Source organism: Hylobates moloch, unplaced genomic scaffold, assembly GCF_009828535.3.
Source record: "Hylobates moloch isolate HMO894 unplaced genomic scaffold, HMol_V3 SCAFFOLD_7, whole genome shotgun sequence".
Classification (NCBI taxonomy): domain Eukaryota; kingdom Metazoa; phylum Chordata; class Mammalia; order Primates; family Hylobatidae; genus Hylobates; species Hylobates moloch.
The window spans coordinates 89998379-90017283 of NW_026652282.1; the positions used below are offsets into that span (position 1 = coordinate 89998379).

The 18905-nt window shown below is 43.3% G+C and overlaps 2 protein-coding genes and 1 long non-coding RNA gene across 3 annotated transcripts; 2 read left to right on the top strand and 1 right to left on the bottom strand.

The window, feature by feature from the left end:
- The first annotated feature begins 1369 nt into the window (after positions 1-1369).
- Positions 1370-5357, top strand: LOC116811942 (uncharacterized). Its single transcript, XR_004370551.2, has 3 exons — positions 1370-1679; positions 2809-2898; positions 4377-5357. It is a non-coding gene; the product is annotated as an uncharacterized LOC116811942 (long non-coding RNA).
- A 1051-nt stretch (positions 5358-6408) lies between these two features.
- On the bottom strand, positions 6409-8073 carry TEX13B (testis expressed 13B). Its single transcript, XM_058441610.1, is given in 5 exon segments — positions 6409-7041; positions 7044-7085; positions 7088-7262; positions 7372-7862; positions 8028-8073. Coding segments are annotated over 4 exon segments (933 nt in total). The 5' UTR covers positions 7831-7862; positions 8028-8073; the 3' UTR covers positions 6409-6784.
- A 380-nt stretch (positions 8074-8453) lies between these two features.
- On the top strand, positions 8454-17522 carry LOC131383921 (NACHT, LRR and PYD domains-containing protein 3-like). The gene is made up of 4 exons (XM_058441611.1): positions 8454-9187; positions 10271-10441; positions 10592-10726; positions 17362-17522. The coding sequence occupies exons 1-4, from the start codon at positions 9165-9167 to the stop codon at positions 17417-17419; spliced, it is 387 nt and encodes a 128-aa protein (XP_058297594.1). The 5' UTR covers positions 8454-9164; the 3' UTR covers positions 17420-17522.
- The last annotated feature ends 1383 nt before the right edge of the window (positions 17523-18905 follow it).

Genomic DNA, 18905 nt, shown 5'->3' on the forward strand with positions numbered 1-18905 from the left:
TGCTAACCTTAGTGCTGCTGACCTTATCACTAACACTTTTCAAGATATAAATGGACCAATCTTGGACACTATTCTGGTATATCCAGAGAAGATTCTGTTCATTCTCGACAGATTTCCTGAGCTGCAGGACCCTGTTGATGACCAAGAAGAGGATCTTAGTGTTCACCCCCAGGAGAGGAGGCCAGTAGAGAGTCTCTTGTGCAGTTTCGTGAGGAATAAATTGTTCCCCAATAACTGCCCGGCCTACAGCCATGAAGAAGCTCCACTCTCTGTTAAAACAACCTATCCAGGCAGAGATATTATGGTTTACAGATACTGAAAAGAGAGCATATTTATTGAGCCAGTTTTCAGGTGCTAATACAGCAATGAAGGTCTTTTATGATCTTTGAGAGAATGAAGATCTTGACATTATGTCTTCATTTCCCATCGTCTCCTGGATGATATGCAACGTCCTGCAGTCACAGGGAGATGGTGACAGGACTCTCTTGAGGTCACTTCAGACCATGACTGATGTGTATTTATTCTACTCTTCCAAGTGCCTCAAAACCCTTACAGGTATCTCAGTATGGGAAGGACAAAGTTGCCTGTGGGGTCTTTGCCGTTTGGCTGCAGAGGGTCTGCAAAACCATCAGGTTTTGTTTGCAGTCAGTGACCTCAGAAGACATGGGATAGGAGTGTGTGATACCAACTGCACTTTTCTCAGTCGCTTTTTGAAAAAGGCTGAAGGAGCTGTCAGTGTCTACACTTTCCTTCACTTCAGTTTCCAAGAGTTCTTGACTGCTGTCTTCCATGCCCTGAAGAATGACAATAGCTGGATGTTTTTTATCAAGCAGAGAAAATGTGGCAAGAAATGTTCCAACAATATGGAAAAGTTTTATCATCACTAATGATACAATTCTTATTTGGCCTCTTACATAAAGGAAAAGGAAAGGCTGTGGAAACTACTTTTGGAAGAAAAGTTTCCCCAGGACTTCGAGAGGAGTTACTGAAATGGACCGAGAGAGAAATAAAGGATAAGTCTTCTAGGTTACAGATTGAGCCGGTGGACCTGTTTCACTGTTTGCATGAGATTCAGGAAGAAGAATATGCAAAAAGGATAATTGATGATTTACAGTCAATTATACTGCTTCAACCTACCTATACAAAAATGGACATTCTGGCTATGTCCTTCTGTGTAAAAAGTAGTCACAGTCACCTGTCAGTGTCTCTGAAGTGTCAGCACCTACTTGAAGAGGAAGAGTGAGCCTCAACATTCGTGCCACCAGCCTTAACACTTAATCAGTGCATATATCCATGTCTTTCCTCCAGTTTTTGTCCTTCCCAGACAATGGGCACTGTACACACTGTGTGTGTGTGTGTGTGTGTGTGTGTGTGTATTAGTATTCATTGTCACTGTGTGGATGTGGTTTGTAATTCTAAAGTGTTATGAGCATATAAGGTAATCAAGTTGAAGACTCTGCTATTTTGGTCTAATGACCATTCTGGAAAAAGGTGTAAATGTAACATTCGATTGGTTGTCATTCTCCTCTAAATATACTTCATCACTGAGGCCTCAAGGAACTTCAGGTTAGTAAGGGGAAGAGGTACACTCCTGTATTATCTTGCTATAAATCCTGGTTATTTCCACCAGAGCTTGCAACTTCACAGAAGGTCACGAGCTGAAGTTGGAAGAGGCTTAGGTAAGTTACTTTTATAATATGGGCTCTGCATACCATAAAATACAGTCCTACTGGCTTATTGACTAAAGAAGCAAAGAAGACTTATACCTGTGTTATCTAGAAAATGCTGTAAGTCTGTTCTCAATATTTGGGTTAAGATTGATAATGCCTCTCCCTTAGTTTTCAGGCCAGTTGAGGGGCAGGGGACTGACAGGAGAGGGGTCAGCAGAAAGCTCCACTTGAGGAATGAAATAACTCAAGTTGTGTCCCTTATAGTTGTATTTCTTGTGTGGGCAATAGCATAAAGGTGGAAATTAGCATGGGGTATGTGTGTTTGAGGGAAATGAGAGGGAGGGAGGCATTAACAAGAATTTGTGTTTGGAACTAGAGGGGGAAGGGATAAGAGAGGTTTAATGGACTCAGAATTATGAAAGACCTTGCCTACAAGGTCTTGACCAATTCTGTATATGTATATAATATACAGCTTTATTCCAGTTGTATATTATAAGGTAAAATAATAGACCAATACATTTAAAGTTGAAACACTGATGGAAACAAAGGTCTTCTGGTTCATTCTGGGTTTCCAGAAAGTCAACCTTAGGTGGAGTCCTCCCCCATAACCCTTATGCCTTTATCAGAGGGCTTAAACTCTTATGAAAAATTTAACCCAACATTCTTCTTTCCCAAGCGTATTGGCTATGTAAGAGTTTACTATTGAGCTTTCCTGGTTTTAAATTATTGTTATGAATTCTTCTATTAGTACCGACAACCAAGAACCAGTTATATTGTAAAGTTAGCTTGGGCAAGTCACTTGATGACTCAGAGCATGTGCAAAATGGTGATTATAATACTTGTTATTGGATTAAGGGCCAGATAAGATAATTTGTGAAAATAAAGTGCTTACCTCAGTGCCTGGCACATAGTAACATGGTTTTGGAGTCAGACCTGAGTAATGACCTCAGTTCTGTACCTATGTGACCTTGAGCAGATTACTTTTTGTGCCCTAATTTCCTTATCTGCAAAATGGGATAATAGCTCTCAAGGTTTTGGGAAGGGGTAAAATAGTGCTACTAGCAAGGTAACAAAAGCCAAATAAGCCTTTTACTTAAGTTTTATTTTAAATCACTTTTTATTTCCTCATCTCTTTTAGGTCCTTTCAGCTGTGCAGTTTGCCAGTGTCTCAACTACACCTGCTCTGCCAAGCACTGCGTAATCCATACTGTAAAATCAAAGACCTGAAGTAAGTCGAACTTTGCTTTAAACTCTTAGGTATTTGCAGGTAAAGATTAGGTTGCTAGAAATTGCACTCCCAGCTGACTGACCTGAAAATAAAATATAGCTAGTTTTCAGCTTCTCCACAGTGGAGCAACAAATGAAGAGATACGCTACAGGCCTAGAAGGGGCAGGAAGGAGTGAGGCCCAGATCTCTGCCCGCCCGTCCTGCCTTTTCCCCTTTTGTATGTACTGTTTTGCTGTAATGAGTAAGTGGACGGTTGTAACACCTGAGAGATAGATTTGGGTGTGCTGCCCCACTTGGATCTGCCACCCCAGCTTTCTTTTCCTCCCAGACTGCCACTGCTCTTCCCCTTAGTTTTCTTTCAGTTGGGTCCTATCCTACTCCATGCAGCTTGATGATCCTTTTCTCTCCCTCCATTCCCCACTTTCACCCTGTAGTTATTCCCCAAAGTACCCAAAGATGATCCCACCCCTGCCCTGCCCTTCCATCTTCACTTACTTCCAAGCACTTTGCCCACAACACAAACACACAAGCAGGTGCCCCCTTGTTTTCACACCCCTTTGCCTTATAGATCAATGTCTGCTCTTCTTCTTTCCTCCTGTCCCAGAGGAAAATGCAGCCCTTGCAAGCCACCCAAGCCAGTAAATTCACATCACTATTTTTGTATTTTTGTGAATATTTATTTTACTTTCGTAACACAGAGGTATATAAAGAAAGAAAAGCCCTCCACCCAACTGCCCCATACCCCATCCCACCCTATATCCCCATACCCTGCTGCCTCCTATCATCCCCTGACCCTGAGCCCACCCCCACCCCAGGTACCTTGTTTGCTAAATATATGTCCAGACCATTTTCTATGCTTACTCAAACATAAAACTGTAACGTAAGACAAACATAAATACATAAATTTGTAACATTCATATACACACTCACAGAACTTTGGGGGGTTTTGTCTTACAAAAACAAAAGCAACCTTGTCATATGATTTTTTTTTCATTTAACAATACAGGGGCCATGCCTCCAATACAGTATACAAAATCTACCACATTCTTTCACAAGTGTTTCGCATTTTCAAGCTTTCTTCAGCTATCTCCTTCTCCATGGGTCAAATTTCTCCCATATTCAAAAGAACTGGCTGGGCACGGTGGCTCACGCCTGTAATCTCAGCACTTGGGAGGCTGAGGCAGGTGGATTGCTTGAGATCAGGAGTTTGAGACCAGCCTGGCTAACATGGTCTCTGCTAAAATTACAAAAATTAGCCGGGCGTGGTGGCGCATGCCTATAGTCCCAGCTACTCAGGAGGCTGAGGCAGGAGAATCACTTGAACCCGGGAGGCAGAGGCTGGAGTGAGCCAAAATTGCACCACTGCACTCCAGCCTGGGCAGCAGAGCGAGACTCCATCTCAGGAAAAAAAAAGAAAATTAAAGAAAAAAAAAATCCTCTCTCAACTGAGTATCTCACTTCAATCCTTCCCTTCACAGCCAAGAATCCTTGAGGAAGAGCCTCCCTCACTGACTCCACATCATCCTCACTCACTCCTCACTTCTGCAGTTTGGCTTCTGCCCCTGCCACTCCCCTAGATCTGCTAGAAGATCCGAAGTAAATGCCAGACCCAGTGGAAACTTTTCAGCTCCTATCTGAGAGGGCCCCTCAGCTTCATTGACATTTTCTCCTAATTCTTCCCGTTCTGACTGGACGATTTTGCCCTCTAGTGGACATGTGGGAGTATCTGGAGGCATTTTTGGTTGTCACAACTGGGACTCTGAGGGGGTGGATGCTCTGGCAACTAGTGGGTAGAGGCTGGGAATTCTGCTAAACATCCTACAATGTACTGGACAGCACCCTGCAACAAAGAATTACCCAGCTCCAAATGTCAAGAGTACTGAGATTAAGAAACCCTGCCCTAGAGATATATAAAGAAACCCAAAGACATTTCTGAAACTGCAGGCCAGGAACCTGGCCCTCAATCCTGATTATTGTTCATCCCCAACAGGAGAAAACCTAAAAATCAAGTTTAGCTGCAGCAGAGATGTCCCAGGGCCATGAGAGCTTCTTAGTCTCTAGGTCCACAGATCCTGGGCAATGTCCAGGGCTCCTTCAGTTGTGTCTCAGTCTGGTCCAGGTGTAGCCCCTTCTCATCCTTCCACCTGTGGGCTAAAACATACATGTAGCCCCCATCAACAAAACTTACAATCATCAGAGGGAGAGAAGCAGACTAACCTGTCACCTACCCCCTTACCCTACCCACTCCTATCCTCCTCCACCTCACCCCTTCCCTCTGGAAGTTGATTTCCCATTGGGATATGTTTCTGTTCTATTCTACATTTCTGAATTCACTGAGAGCTTTGTAGCCAGATTTCCGTCCCACATTTATCATGGTGGTGGGCTGGGGGAGAGAATCTCTCAAGATGGCACCATGCTTTGTCTCAGTCTAGACCAGCAAACCCTCTGAGCACTATCAGTTGCTGACTCACCTCCTTGGCAGTGGCAGTTCTCTTTTCAGATCTGACTGTCCCTGGTTCTACTCACTGGGGACTGGAAAGGATTCTCCTGTCATGGGGCCATATAGTCATAGCAGTCTGCACCTGCATGGTGCTGGTGTCTTCTGTAGGTAGGCCTAAGGAATTCTCTTAGGGGTGGCAAATCTCTGCTGTGTTGATTTGAGTCAGGATGAACCTGGGGTTCATCCCGGGCTTGTTTTTATTGTTTCTTGTGATATAACTCACTCAGAGCATGAATGAACTTCCTATCCAGTTCATTCACGGAAACTCTTGGGATTCAGGAATCTCCACTGCTCACCACACCCTGATGCAACTCCCCAGCCAGTCCCACCATTTTCTTTAATGGTCTTTTGTTCAAAATTGCTCTTCTGGTACAAACTTCTGACTGGGAAATAATCTGCTTTCTCAGAACGGAAACTCACTCAAATTAGTTTAAAGTAAAGGGGATCTGTGTAAAGTAGATTTTCCTGTAACACAACTACAGGAAGTGAAAAGTGATTGGGCCATCACTACCCTCTCCATCTCTCTGGAGTCACGGGATGAACTCCTCTATGCGTGTCTGCTCCCTGAAACCTCATACCAGCATCCTCTAAAAGACACTTGACTCTGTAAAGCATCCAGTTCTGTTCCTCCACAGCCAGGGCCAGGCCTCAGCTATGGCCTTGGTGTCCATGGCTCTGACCCTGGCCCCAACTCCAAGTGACCCACTGCTTCATTGCCCAACACTATTCTGACTGTGGAATCTGCCTGTCTGTTCAGATTTTCTAACGTAAAAATTCATTTGGCTCAGGATTGGTCAAATATCCACTCCTGCTCCAATTATCTAAGGCCTACATGAAGGGACAGAGTGTAGGTGTTACATACTGCCCAGGTCCAACAGATACGTAAGATAGGGAGCTAGAGACACACACACACAAAGAAAAACTGCAGCAGTTCTGGAGTGTTGACTACTAATACTCTGAAATACAAAGGGAGTCATTAAAACATGTCTCTCCCTGCCCGTCATCTATATCCTCCCACCCACAACCCCGCCTCCCCACCCCCGCTACTGTCCAATCTTCCCACTCATCCCCTTTTCCCCACTCCACCCAATCCCCCTCCCACCTCTCCCCTCTCCCCCTGAAGATTGATTTCCCATTGAGATATATTTCTGTTCTATTTTACATTTCTGAATTTACTGAGGCTTTTGCAGCCAGATTCGCCTCCCACAGAGGAAGCAATTTTCCCTCCGTGAAAAATTCACAGCTTTACACCACCGGCAGTCCCAGTCCCCTGGCCTGCGATATACTGGAGGTCTTCTCTGCTGATGGGGTTCTGAGTCTCTCCTGTCTCTTGGGGGCTCTTGAGGGTCTATTCCCTGGGCCTCCACATCAGACCACAGGCTAGCATCAGAGGCCCCCCAGTTGGAAGGCATCTGAGTTGGAACCGGTGCTGTGACCTTTGCTGGTGAAGGGGGTATATTGGGTATGGCTGAGAAGGCGGACAAAGGGCATGGGTATGAGTATGTGAATGAGGTAGGGAGCTGGACAGGAAGAGGCTCCAGTGAGACTGTGGACCCAAGCCCAGAGAAAACAGACATGGCTGTTTGTACTGACCTGAGATCTTCCTCCCTCTGCCCCGCAAAGGTGTAATTTGCCTGCTACACAGCTCCGAGAGGCTGCCTGAAGCCTCCTCCCAGCCCCTGCAAGGCTCTGCGGGGGCAGGCCCTGCCTCTGCATACCTCTCCTCTCCTTCTTCTCCAGCAGCACCAGCAGCAGCCACTGCCTCCTTTTCCTGCTCACCTGCTCCTTCTGTCCAATCCCCTCCGGCAGTGGCCAGGCCTGGAAACACTGTAGCCTGGCCCTGTCCCTGGGGAGATGCCAGCTCCTGGAGAGAAGTAGGCAGAGCTGAAACACATTCTGGGGACAGGGCAGGGGGTCCGGGCAGGTTGGGGCATGGCAGGGGCATTGGACAGGGACCATTCGGGGGATCTTACAGCATGGAGGAGCTTCCATCTCAGCATGTCCCGCTCTCTCTGCACCTCCGCAAGGCTGGTCTCGGTTAGCCGCAACTGGAAGGTCGCCTCATTGCATTCCATCTCCTGCTGTTCCTTGAGTTCCGTCAGGTTTGAGGCCAAGACCAGCGCAGCTGATCTGTGCAGTTTGGCAAAGCCTTGCAGCCACTGCACCCTGCGGTTTTGTAACTGCCCCTGCCTGTGGGCAAAGCGCACGCCCAAGGCCAGGCTGCCCCAGGTGCAGGCCTCTTTGACCTCGCTGGACACCTCGCTGTCCTCCAGGATGGCCCTGAGCTTGTCTTCCACCTCCTCCCAGGATAAGGATATATTCTCGAGGTAGAACTCGGGGCCTTTCGTGTGCCTAGCCATTTTCTCGTTGATGAAGGCCACCACGTTTCCGTGCCGGAACCCACTAATGGGGTCCTCAGGTCTCAAGGCCATGATCGCCTAGGGGCTTAACGATTTCACTAGCCCTGTGTGGATGGAGCAGCCAATAGGTTCCTTTCCTCCCCCTTAGCCCCTCCCCTCATCAGTCTTCTCCCACCTTCTTGCCCCCGCCCTCCCCCCTCTGACAAGACCCTCCTAATGACCCCCTGACCGGCTTGTCCTACCCTAGGACACCTCCCACCAGGCCTCACCTCTTCAGCCAGGGGCCAGGGGAAGTACAGGCCAACCCCGCTGCTTAACACGGCTGAAGAGAGAGGGGCCTTTCTCTCCTAGGGCTCCGCGGGAAAAGAATCCGCAGGGCCAACCCTCGAGGCTTTTACTCTGGGACTGTTCCAATTTCCAGATACCGTAGGGGTGAAAGGGAGTGAGTGAGGGGAGGCCTCTGCCACTCCACCGGGACATAAGGGAACCTGCCACATGGTTGGGAGACCTTGAAGGCTGAAAGAAACAGGAGTGGTCCAGAAGGACTTAGAACCAAAAGTATTTGTGAACAAGTTGAAGACTCATCCCTCCCCACCATAATGGCTTGTCCCATGCCAGGGGAGTTTCGCCCCCCAACTGGAATATTCTAGAGCAGGAAACAGCCCCAGCCCTTCAGTTGCCCTTGGAGGAAGAGGGTGGAGCCAGGGGCGGAGCTTATCCCCTATCTGCTCAGGACTAAACATCCCAAACACCCTAACAAATCCTGGCCTGTCCTTCCTCCCTTAGCTCCTCTTTCCCCACACTCCTCCCATCACCCCTTCTCCCACTCCTCCCCGACTGAAACGCCTTGAATCTTGAAGCAACTGTGGGAGAAAGAGAGTTAGGGGTAGCACAAATACACCTTTTTACCAAAACCTAAAATATCAGAGATATTCCATCAGAGGGATATGAATATGTCTCTTAAAACCTTCGGCCGGGTGTGGTGGCTCATGCCTGTAATCCCAGCACTTTGGGAGATCGAGATGGGTGGATCACGAGGTCAGAAAATCGAGACCATCCTGGCTAACACGGTAAAACCCCTTCTCTACTAAAATTGCAAAAAATTAGCTGGATGTGGTGGCACGCGCATGTAGTCCCAGCTACTCGGGAGGCTGAGGCAGGAGAATCGCTTGAACCCACGAGGCAGAGGTTGCAGTGAGCCGAGATCGCACCACTGCACTGTAGCCTGGGCGACAGAGTGAGACTCCGTCTCAAACAAACACAAAAACAAAAAAACCTTGAATGACTTTCTGAGACCCACAAGATAAACCAGACAAATCTCAGGTTGAGTCCAACATTGCTACCTATTACATGACATTGTACTGTAACTGAAGCTGTTTCTACCTATGGATCTATGATGATGGCCAATGACAAAAGGGCATATAAAGTTGTAAGAGTAATGTTTTCTATGATCCCGTATTTGTAAAATGTAGAAAGTATGTGTGTATGTGTGTGTTTGCATATGCTTGTATGTTTCTATAATCTTGGAGAACAGAATGAGGGAGGATATATAGCAGACTCAACATTAATTATCTCTGGGAAGTGGGGTTGGACTGGAGGTTAGAAAAAAGTTTTTAACTTTAAAATACATTTTTCTCTAATTTCGCTTGTTATAAAGAGCATACAACTAACTATATGTATGCATACATCACAAATCAGGAAAGTTATATACTAGCACTTTAACAGTTGTTATCTTTGGGTAATAGGAATATAGTACTTTAAAAAATATTCTTGACATTTTTCTCTATTGTAAAATTGTTTATAATAAACGTGTTATGTTTTTCAAAATTGAAAAAAAAAATGTTTCTCCCAGTAACAGCTGATCATTGCAAGTAATTTTTAAGTGCTTGGAAAGTACTTCTATGATCCTACCCTTCCTTCGACCTGGGTGATAATCCCTCTTAATAGTTATATAGTCTTTTAGATAGGCCATAGCAAGTAATTTTTAGTTTTTCAAACGAAGCATCTTCTCTCTTCCTCTGTGGCCCTTGCACAGGCTCCTCTGTGCATGCACGGATTTCTCCTCATCCCCTCCTGCTCTCTCCATTCCCACTCTCTTCATTCACTTAACTCCTGTACAGTTTCTATTCCCTTTTCATGATAGTGCTCAAACATTTCTTCCTCTTGTATTTCCTGATTCTCCAGACCCCACCTCAAGCTAGGCTGAATTGTACAACCTTTTTGTGTCCCCATAACAACTTGTGCATATGTCTGGCAGTACTTTTCACACTGTATTGTAATCTGTGATTTTCTCGTCATTTTTTTTCCATCAACTGGGGATTCCTTGAGGGTTTAGTCTGTGTCTTAATTATCTTTGTGTTTTCAGCATCTAGCACAGTGGTAAGCACCCAATATATTAATTATTGAATGAATTGAAATAATTTATTACATCAGCAAGGTGCTAACAAGTACCTCTAAAGATACCTCTCTATTTTTTTTGTTTGTTTCTGAAATGTATTTTTTCTTCACACAGACTGATTTTCTGTCGCCTCACAGCTTCTTGTGGTAGGGACCTCTCCTCAGTATTTGAAACTAACCAGCATCTGACAGATTTAGAATTTGTAAAAAATATCCTCGAAGATTCAGGAATGAAGCTTCTGTGTGAAGGATTAAAACAGCCCAACTGTGTATCACAGACATTGAGGTAATTGTAGCAGGATAATTTGTTATTTGATATTCTTATTTTGGGGGTCAATTTCTATTTCTGTTGGGGAAGAGCATGAATGTGGTAATGAGGTCATTCTTCTGTTCTCTAAAGGTTGTACCGGTGCCTTATCTCTTCTGCTTCTTGTAGGGCTGTGGCAGCTGTTCTTAGCACCAATCAGTGGCTCACTGAACTGGAATTTAGTGAGACAAAACTGGAAGCTTCAGCTTTGAAATTGCTCTATGAAGGCTTGAAAGATCCAAATTGCAAATTACAGAAGCTCAAGTAAGTTATAACTGTTGGTTTTCATTCTGCAGGAATATTTGAAAAATATGCAACTCAAGACGGATGTCTTAGGATCAAAACACATTTCAAGGAGTCAGGAACAGGAGGAATAAATGTGGCAGTCCCTAAAGTAGCTTCTGTGTAACAAGTTTAGGAAGACAATTTTCATTTTAAGTGGAAACATTATCAATAACAATAATAATAACTCATGCTTAGCTATTATTGAGTACTAAGCATTGTGCTGAGTATGCACAAATTATTTTAATCTGCACAACAGCTGTGAGAGATCCAGATTATATTCGTATCTTTGCAGATGAGGAAATGGAAGAGGTCCAATGTAGTTAGGGTAAAAAAATATGGCAAAGGCCCAATTCAAAACTCAGATGTGTCTGACTTCAAGTCCACCATAATCACATAATTAAAAAAAAGTGTTATACATGTTAGTCAAGGTTCTCCAGAGAAACAGAACTAATTGTGTGTGTGTGTGTGTGTGTGTGTGTGTGTGTGTGTGTGTGTGTGTGGAGAGAGAGAGAGAGAGAGAGCCAGAGCCAGTGCCAGAAACAGATTTATTTTTAAAAATTGGCTTATGTAGTTATGGAGGCTGGCAAGTCCAAAACCTGAATGGTAGCCTGGCAGGCTAGAGAATTGGGAAAGAGTCAATGTTGTGTTTTGAGCCTGAAGGTTGTCTGGTGGTAGAACTCCCTTTTCTGAGGAAGTCAGTCTTTTTCTATTAAGGCTTTCAACTGACTGGATGAAGCCAAACCATACTATGGAGGATAATCAACTTTACTCAAAAATGTACTGATTAAAATGTCAATCTCACCTAAAAAGTACTTTCACAGAAACATCTAGAATAATACTTGACAAAATATCTGGGTGCCATGGCCTAGCCAAGTTGACATATAAAATTAATCATCACAATATGTATGCGGGAATTTTTTTAAAGCAAAAGCTCTTTAGCATTCAAGTGTTATGAAATCCACATTGAAAACTCATTTTATGCGAAGTACCTCTATTTAAAATTTCTAAATTGGGGAGATATAAATGCATCTCCATATGAGCTCTCTCTTTTTTTTAATGCACAAGGATTTATCCTCTCTTTTTTTATTATACTTTAAGTTTTAGGGTACATGTGCACAATGTGCAGGTTTGTTACATATGTATACATGTGCCATGTTGGTGTGCTGCACCCAGTAACTCATCATTTAACATTAGGTATATCTCCTAATGCTATCCCTCCCCACTCGCCCCACCCTACAACAGGCCCTGGTGTGTGATGTTCCCCTTCCTGTGTCCTTGTGTTCTCATTGTTCAATTCCCACCTATGAGTGAGAACATGCGGTGTTTGGTTTTTTGTCCTTGCCATAGTTTGCTGAGAATGATGGTTTCCAGCTTCATCCATGTCCCTACAAATGACATGAACTCATCCTTTTTTATGGCTGCATAGTATTCCGTGGTGCATATGTGCCACATGTTCTTAATCCAGTCTGTCGTTGTTGGACATTTGGCTTGGTTCCAAGTCTTTGCTATTGTGAATAGTGCCACAATAAACATACGTGTGCATGTGTCTTTATAGTAGTATGATTTATAGTCCTTTGGGTATATACCCAGTAATGGGATGGCTGGGTCAAATAATAATTCTAGTTCTAGATCCCTGAGGAATCACCACACTGACTTCCACAATGGTTGAACTAGTTTACAGTCCCACCAACAGTGTAAAAGTGTTCCTATTTCTCCACAACCTCTCCAGCACCTGTTGTTTCCTGACTTTTTAATGATCACCATTCTAACTGGTGTGAGATGGTATCTCATTGTGGTTTTTATTTGCATTTCTCTGATGGCCAGTGATGATGAGCATTTTTTCATGTGTCTTTTGGCTGCATAAATGTCTTCTTTTGAGAAATGTCTGTTCATATCCTTCGCCCACTTGTTGATGGGGTTGTTTGCTTTTTTCTTGTAAATTTGTTTGAGTTCATTGTAGATTCTGGATATTAGCCCTTTGTCAGATGAGTAGATTGCAAAAATTTTCTCCCATTCTGTAGGTTGCCTGTTCACTCTGATGGTAGTTTCTTTTGCTGTGCAGAAGCTCTTTAGTTTAATTAGATCCCATTTGTCAATTTTGGCTTTTGTTGCCATTGCTTTTGGTGTTTTAGACATGAAGTCCTTGCCCATGCCCATGTCCTGAATGGTATTGCCTAGTTTTCTTCTAGGGTTTTTATGGTTTTAGGTCTAACATGTAAGTCTTTAATCCATCTTGAATTAATTTTTGTATAAGGTGTAGAGGAAGGGATCCAGTTTCAGCTTTCTACATATGGCTAGCCAGTTTTCCCAGCACCATTTATTAAATAGGGAATCCTTTCCCCATTGCTTCTTTTTGTCAGGTTTGTCAAAGATCAGACAGTTGTGGATATGCGGTGTTATTTCTGAGGGCTCTGTTCTGTTCCATTGGTCTATATCTCTGTTTTGGTACCAGTACCACGCTGTTTTGGTTACTGTAGCCTTGTAGTATAGTTTGAAGTCAGGTAGCTTGATGCTCCAGCTTTGTTCTTTTGGCTTAGGATTGACTTGGCGATGCGGGCTCGTTTTTGGTTCCATATGAACTTTAAAGTAGTTTTTTCCAATTCTGTGAAGAAAGTCATTGGTACCTTGATGGAGATGGCATTGAATCTATAAATTACCTTGAGCAGTATGGCCATTTTCACGATATTGATTCTTCCAACCCATGAGCATGGAATGTTCTTCCATTTGTTTGTATCCTCTTTTATCTCATTGAGCAGTGGTTTGTAGTTCTCCTTGAAGAGGTCTTTCACATCCCTTGTAAGTTGGATTCTTAGGTATTTTATTCTCTTTGAAGCAATTGTGAATGGGAGTTCACTCATGATTTGACTCTCTGTTTGTCTGTTATTGGTGTATAAGAATGCTTGTGATTTTTGCACATTGATTTTGTATGCTGAGACTTTGCTGAAGTTGCCTATCAGCTTAAGGAGATTTTGGGCTGAGACAATGGGGTTTTCCAAATATACAATCATGTCATCTGCAAAGAGGGACAATTTGACTTCCTCTTTTCCTAATTGAATACCCTTTATTTCCTTCTCCTCCCTGATTGCCCTGGCCAGAATTTCCAACACTATGTTGAATAGGAGTGGTGACAGAGCATCCCTGTCTTGTGCCAGCTTTCAAAGGGAATGCTTCCAGTTTTTGCCCATTCAGTATGATATTGGCTGTGGGTGTGTCATAGATAGCTCTTATTATTTTGAGATACGTCCCATCAATACCTAATTTATTGAGAGATTTTAGCATGAAGGGTTGTTGAATTTTGTCAAAGGCCTTTTCTGCATCTATTGAGATAATCATGTGGTTTTTGTCTTTGGTTCTGTTTATATGCTGGATTACGTTTGTTGATTTGCATATGTTGAACCAGCCTTGCATCCCAGGGATGAAGCCCACTTGATCATGGTGGATAAGGTTTTTGATGTGCTGCGTATTCGGTTTGCCAGTATTTTATTGAGGAACTTTGCATCAATGTTCATCAAAGATATTGGTCTAAAATTCTCTTTTTTTGTTGTGTCTCTGCCAGGCTTTGGTATCAGGATGATGCTGGCCTCATAAAATGAGTTAGGGAGGATTACCTCTTTTTCTATTGATTGGAATAGTTTTAGAAGGAATGGTACCAGCTCCTCCTTGTACCTCTGGTAGAATTCAGCTGTGAATCCATCTGGTCCTGGACTTTTTTTGGTTGGTAAGCTATTAATTATTGCCTCAGTTTCAGAGCCTGTTATTGGTCTATTCAGAGATTCAACTTCTTCCTGGTTTAGTCTTAAGAGGGTGTATGTGTCGAGGAATTTATCCATTTCTTCTGGATTTTCTAGTTTATTTGCATAGAGGCGTTTACAGTATTCTCTGATGGTAGTTTGTATTTCTGTGGGATCGGTGGTGATATCCCCTTTATCATTTTTTATTCCCTCTATTTGATTCTTCTCTCTTTTCTTCTTTAATTAGTCTTGCTAGTGTCTATCAATTTTGTTGATCTTTTCAAAAAACCAGCTCCTCAATTCATTGATTTTTTGAAGGGTTTTTTTTTGTGTCTCTATCTCCTTCAGTTCTGCTCTGATCTTAGTTATTTCTTGCCTTCTGCTAGCTTTTGAATGTGTTTGCTGTTGCTTCTCTTGTTCTTTTAATTGTGATGTTAGGGTGTCGATTTTAGATCTTTCCTGCTTTCTCTTGTGGGCATTTAGTGCTACAAATTTCCCTCTACACACTGCTTCGAATGTGTCCCAGAGATTCTGGTATGTTGTGTCTTTGTTCTCATTGGTTTCAAAGAACATCTTTATTTCTGCCTTCATTTCGTTATGTACCCAGTAGTCATTCAGGAGCAGGTTGTTCAGTTTCCGTGTAGTTGAGCAGTTTTGAGTGAGTTTCTTAATTCTGGGTTCTAGTTTGATTGCACTGTGGTCTGAGAGACAGTTTGTTATAATTTCTGTTCTTTTACATTTGCTGAGGAGAGCTTTACTTCCAACTATGTGGTCAATTTTGGAATAAGTGAAATGTGGTGCTGAGAAGAATGTATATTTGGGGTGGAGAGTTCTGTAGATGTCTATTAGGTCTGCTTGGTGCAGAGCTGAGTTCAATTACTGGATACCCTTGTTTACTTTCTGTCTCATTGATCTGTCTAATGTTGACAGTGGGGTGTTAAAGTCTCCCATTATTATTGTGTGGGAGTCTAAGTCTCTTTGTAGGTCTCTAAGGACTTGCTTTATGAATCTGGGTGCTCCTGTATTGGGTGCATATATATTTAGGATAGTTAGCTCTTCTTGTTGAATTGATCCCTTTACCATTATGTAATGGCCTTCTTTGTCTCTTTTGATCTTTGTTGGTTTAAAGTCTGTTTTATCAGAGACTAGGATTGCAACCCCTGCTTTTTTTGTTTTCCATTTGCTTGATAGATCTTCCTCCATTCCTTTATTTTGAGCCTATGTGTGTCTCTGCACATGAGATGGGTCTCCTGAATACAGCACATGGATGGGGTCTCCTGAATACAGCACATGGATGAGTCTTGACTCTTTATCCAATTTGCCAGTCTGTGTCTTTTAATTGGAGAATTTAGCCTATTTATATTTAAGGTTAATATTGTTATGTGTGAATTTGATCCTGTCATTATGATGTTAGCTTGTTATTTTGCCCATTAGTTGATGCAGTTTCTTCCTAGCATCAATGGTCTTTACAATTTGGCATGTTTTTGCAGTGGCTGGTACTGGTTGTTCCTTTCTATGTTTAGTGCTTCCTTCAGGGGCTCTTGTAGGGCAGGCCTGGTGGTGACAAAATCTCTAAGCGTTTGCTTGTCTGTAAGGGATTTTATTTCTCCTTCACTTATGAAGATTAGTTTGGCTGGATATGAAATTCTGGGTTGAAAATTCTTTTCCTTAAGAGTGTTGAATATTGGCCCCCACTCTCTTCTGGCTTGTAGGGTTTCTGCAGAGAGACCAGCTGTTAGTCTGATGGGCTTCCCTTTGTAGGTCACCTGACCTTTCTCTCTGGCTGCACTTAACATTTTTCCTTCATTTCAACTTTGGTGAATCTGACAATTATGTGTCTTGGAGTTGCTCTTCTCGACGAGTATCTTTGTGGCATTCTCTGTATTTCCCGAATTTGAATGTTGGCCTGCCTTGCTAGATTGGGGAAGTTCTCTTGGATAATATCCTGCAGAGTGTTTTCCAACTTGGTTCTAGTCTCCTCGTCACTTTCAGGTACTCCAATCAGATGTAGATTTGGTCTTTTCACATAGTCCCATATTTCTTGGAGCCTTTGTTCATTTCTTTTCACTCTTTTTTCTCTAAACTTCTGTTCTTGCTTCATTTCATTCATTTGATCTTCAATCACTGATACCCTGTCTTCCAGTTGATCGAATCAGCTACTGAAGCTTGTGCATTCATCACGTAGTTCTCGTGCCATGGTTTTCAGCTCCATCAGGTTATTTAAGGACTTCTCTATACTGGATATTCTAGTTAGCCATTCATCTAATCTTTTTTCAAGGTTTTTCGCTTCTTTGCAATGGGTTTGAACTTCCTCCTTTAGCTCAAAGAAGTTTGATCGTCTGAAGCCTTCTCTCAACTCGTCAAAGTCATTCTTTCTCCAGCTTTGTTCCATTGCTGGTGAGGAGCTGTGTTCCTTTGGAGGGGGAGAGGTGCTCTGATTTTTAGAATTTTCAGCTTTTCTGCTGTTTTTTTCCCCATCTTTGTGGTTTTATCTACCTTTGGTTTTTGATGATGGTGACGTACAGATGGGGTTTTGGTGTGGATGTCCTTTCTGTTTGTTAGTTTTCCTTCTAACAGTCAGGACCCTCAGCTGCAGGTCTGTTGGAGTTTGCTGGAGGTCCACTCCAGACCCTGTTTGCCTGGGTATCAGCAGCAGAGGCTGCAGAATAGTGAATATTGCTGAACAGCAAATGTTGCTGCCTGGTCGTTCCTCTGGAAGCTTCGTCTCAGAGGGGTACCCGGCTGTGGGGGGTGTCAGCCTGCCCCTACTGGGTGGTGCCTCCCAGTTATGGTACTCAGGGGTCAGGGACCCACTTGAGGAGGCAGTCTGTCCGTTCTCAGATCTCAAACTCCATGCTGGGAGAACCACTACTCTCTTCAAAGGTCAGTTGGAAATGCAGAAATCACCCATCTTCTGCATCACTCATGCTGGGAGCTGTAGACTGGAGCTGTTCAGCCATCTTGGAACCCAGTCCTTGTACACTTTTCAAAAAAAGGAACCAGGTGGGTAAATCAATTGAAAGTTGGATATTTCATGGAAAAAATTGCCTAAACATGTCTCTATCTGTGGGATAACTAGTGGCACATTTGTGAATAAAACTCCATACATTCACTATACAGTCTCTATAGTAGCCAGGAAGGTAAGACAGGGCCTTACACACGTTAGGTGCTCAATAAACGTTCATTGGTGATAGATGGCTGGTGAAAGGCAAGCCTACAATTGGAATTGAGTCTCAAAGATGACAGAAAGCGAAAGGCGGGTCTACCAGTTGGTGGCAACTGCAGGTGGCAGTGACTCTGGATCTGAGGCAAGCAGGGGTTAGGAAATCCTTAAGAGAGAAAAGATCAGAAAAGATACTGTCAACAAGAATAATGTGTAAACACTAACGGGGGTGGCAGCAACTTCGAGGTGTTTATTGTGGTTGTTACCACTTTGAGGACATCAAAGGAGTTTACTGGGCAGGGACTGCTCGTTTCACTTCACATTCTTTTTCTTTTTTTCAAGGCTCACTCTACCCAAGGGCTTAGTAAGCAGTTGCTTATGCAGCATGGGAAAGTTTTCCTTGCTCAAAGACCTGATCCTTTCCACATTCCCAGGCCTTCAGTTTTCACCAGAAGTCTCTCTCATGAGATAAGGTGCTTGAAAGCACTGTTTGGTGAAGAAACAAGAAACTATTTGCAGCCTGTTAACACCTGACCTCTAATTAGGTTAACATATTAGCTCCTGACTGTTTCCCAGGAGTCTAGAACTTACAGAACAAGTGACTTTTAGTAGTTAGAAGAGGAGAGGGGAAGAGGAGGTTCTGGAGCATTGGTAGACAACATGGCAGGCTTGGTCTGGGCATATCTGTAAGTGCCTAAACTGGAGAAGGAGGTAATCGCCTGGGGAAAGAAGGTGTATACCACTAGCAAGTGTCACCCACTTGCCAGTTTTATTTATAGTTGATCCAGTTTCTCTTATTCTCTTATGTCTTTCTTGCTTCTCTAACTCTAGAAAATCTTCCCTGAATGAGTTGGAGGTGCAGTAACATGTTCCATTCCCTAGTGGGAATGTATCATGCCCCACCTCACCAAACGACTCCTTAATCTCTATTAGAATGAGCTGGGGGTATGCCCCCTTTTCCAAAAGAAACAGATATTAATAATTGTATTAGTCCATTCTTGCATTGCCATAAAAAATACCTGAGATTGGATAATTTATAAAGAAAAGAGATTTTATGAACCATGAACCTAAACCAGACTCATGGTTCTGCACACTGTATAGGAAGCATGATGCTGGCATCTGCTTGGCTTCTGGGGAGGCCTCAGGAAACTTACAATCATGGTGGAAGGCAAAGGGGGAGCCGGCACGCCACCTGGCTGGAGCAGGAGGAACAGAGAGTGAAGGGAGAGGTGCCACACACTTTTAAATGACCATATCTCATGAG

What these genes read in the sequence shown, in the direction of transcription:
- LOC131383921 (XM_058441611.1), top strand. Translation starts at nt 9,165, where the DNA reads ATGACAAAAGGGCATATAAAGTT. An exon ending in ACAAAAGGGCATATAAAGTT is followed by an intron (nt 9,188 to 10,270) that starts GTAAGAGTAATG and finishes TTCTTCACACAG; the next exon opens with ACTGATTTTCTGTCGCCTCA. An exon ending in TGCAAATTACAGAAGCTCAA is followed by an intron (nt 10,727 to 17,361) that starts GTAAGTTATAAC and finishes CTCTCTTCAAAG; the next exon opens with GTCAGTTGGAAATGCAGAAA.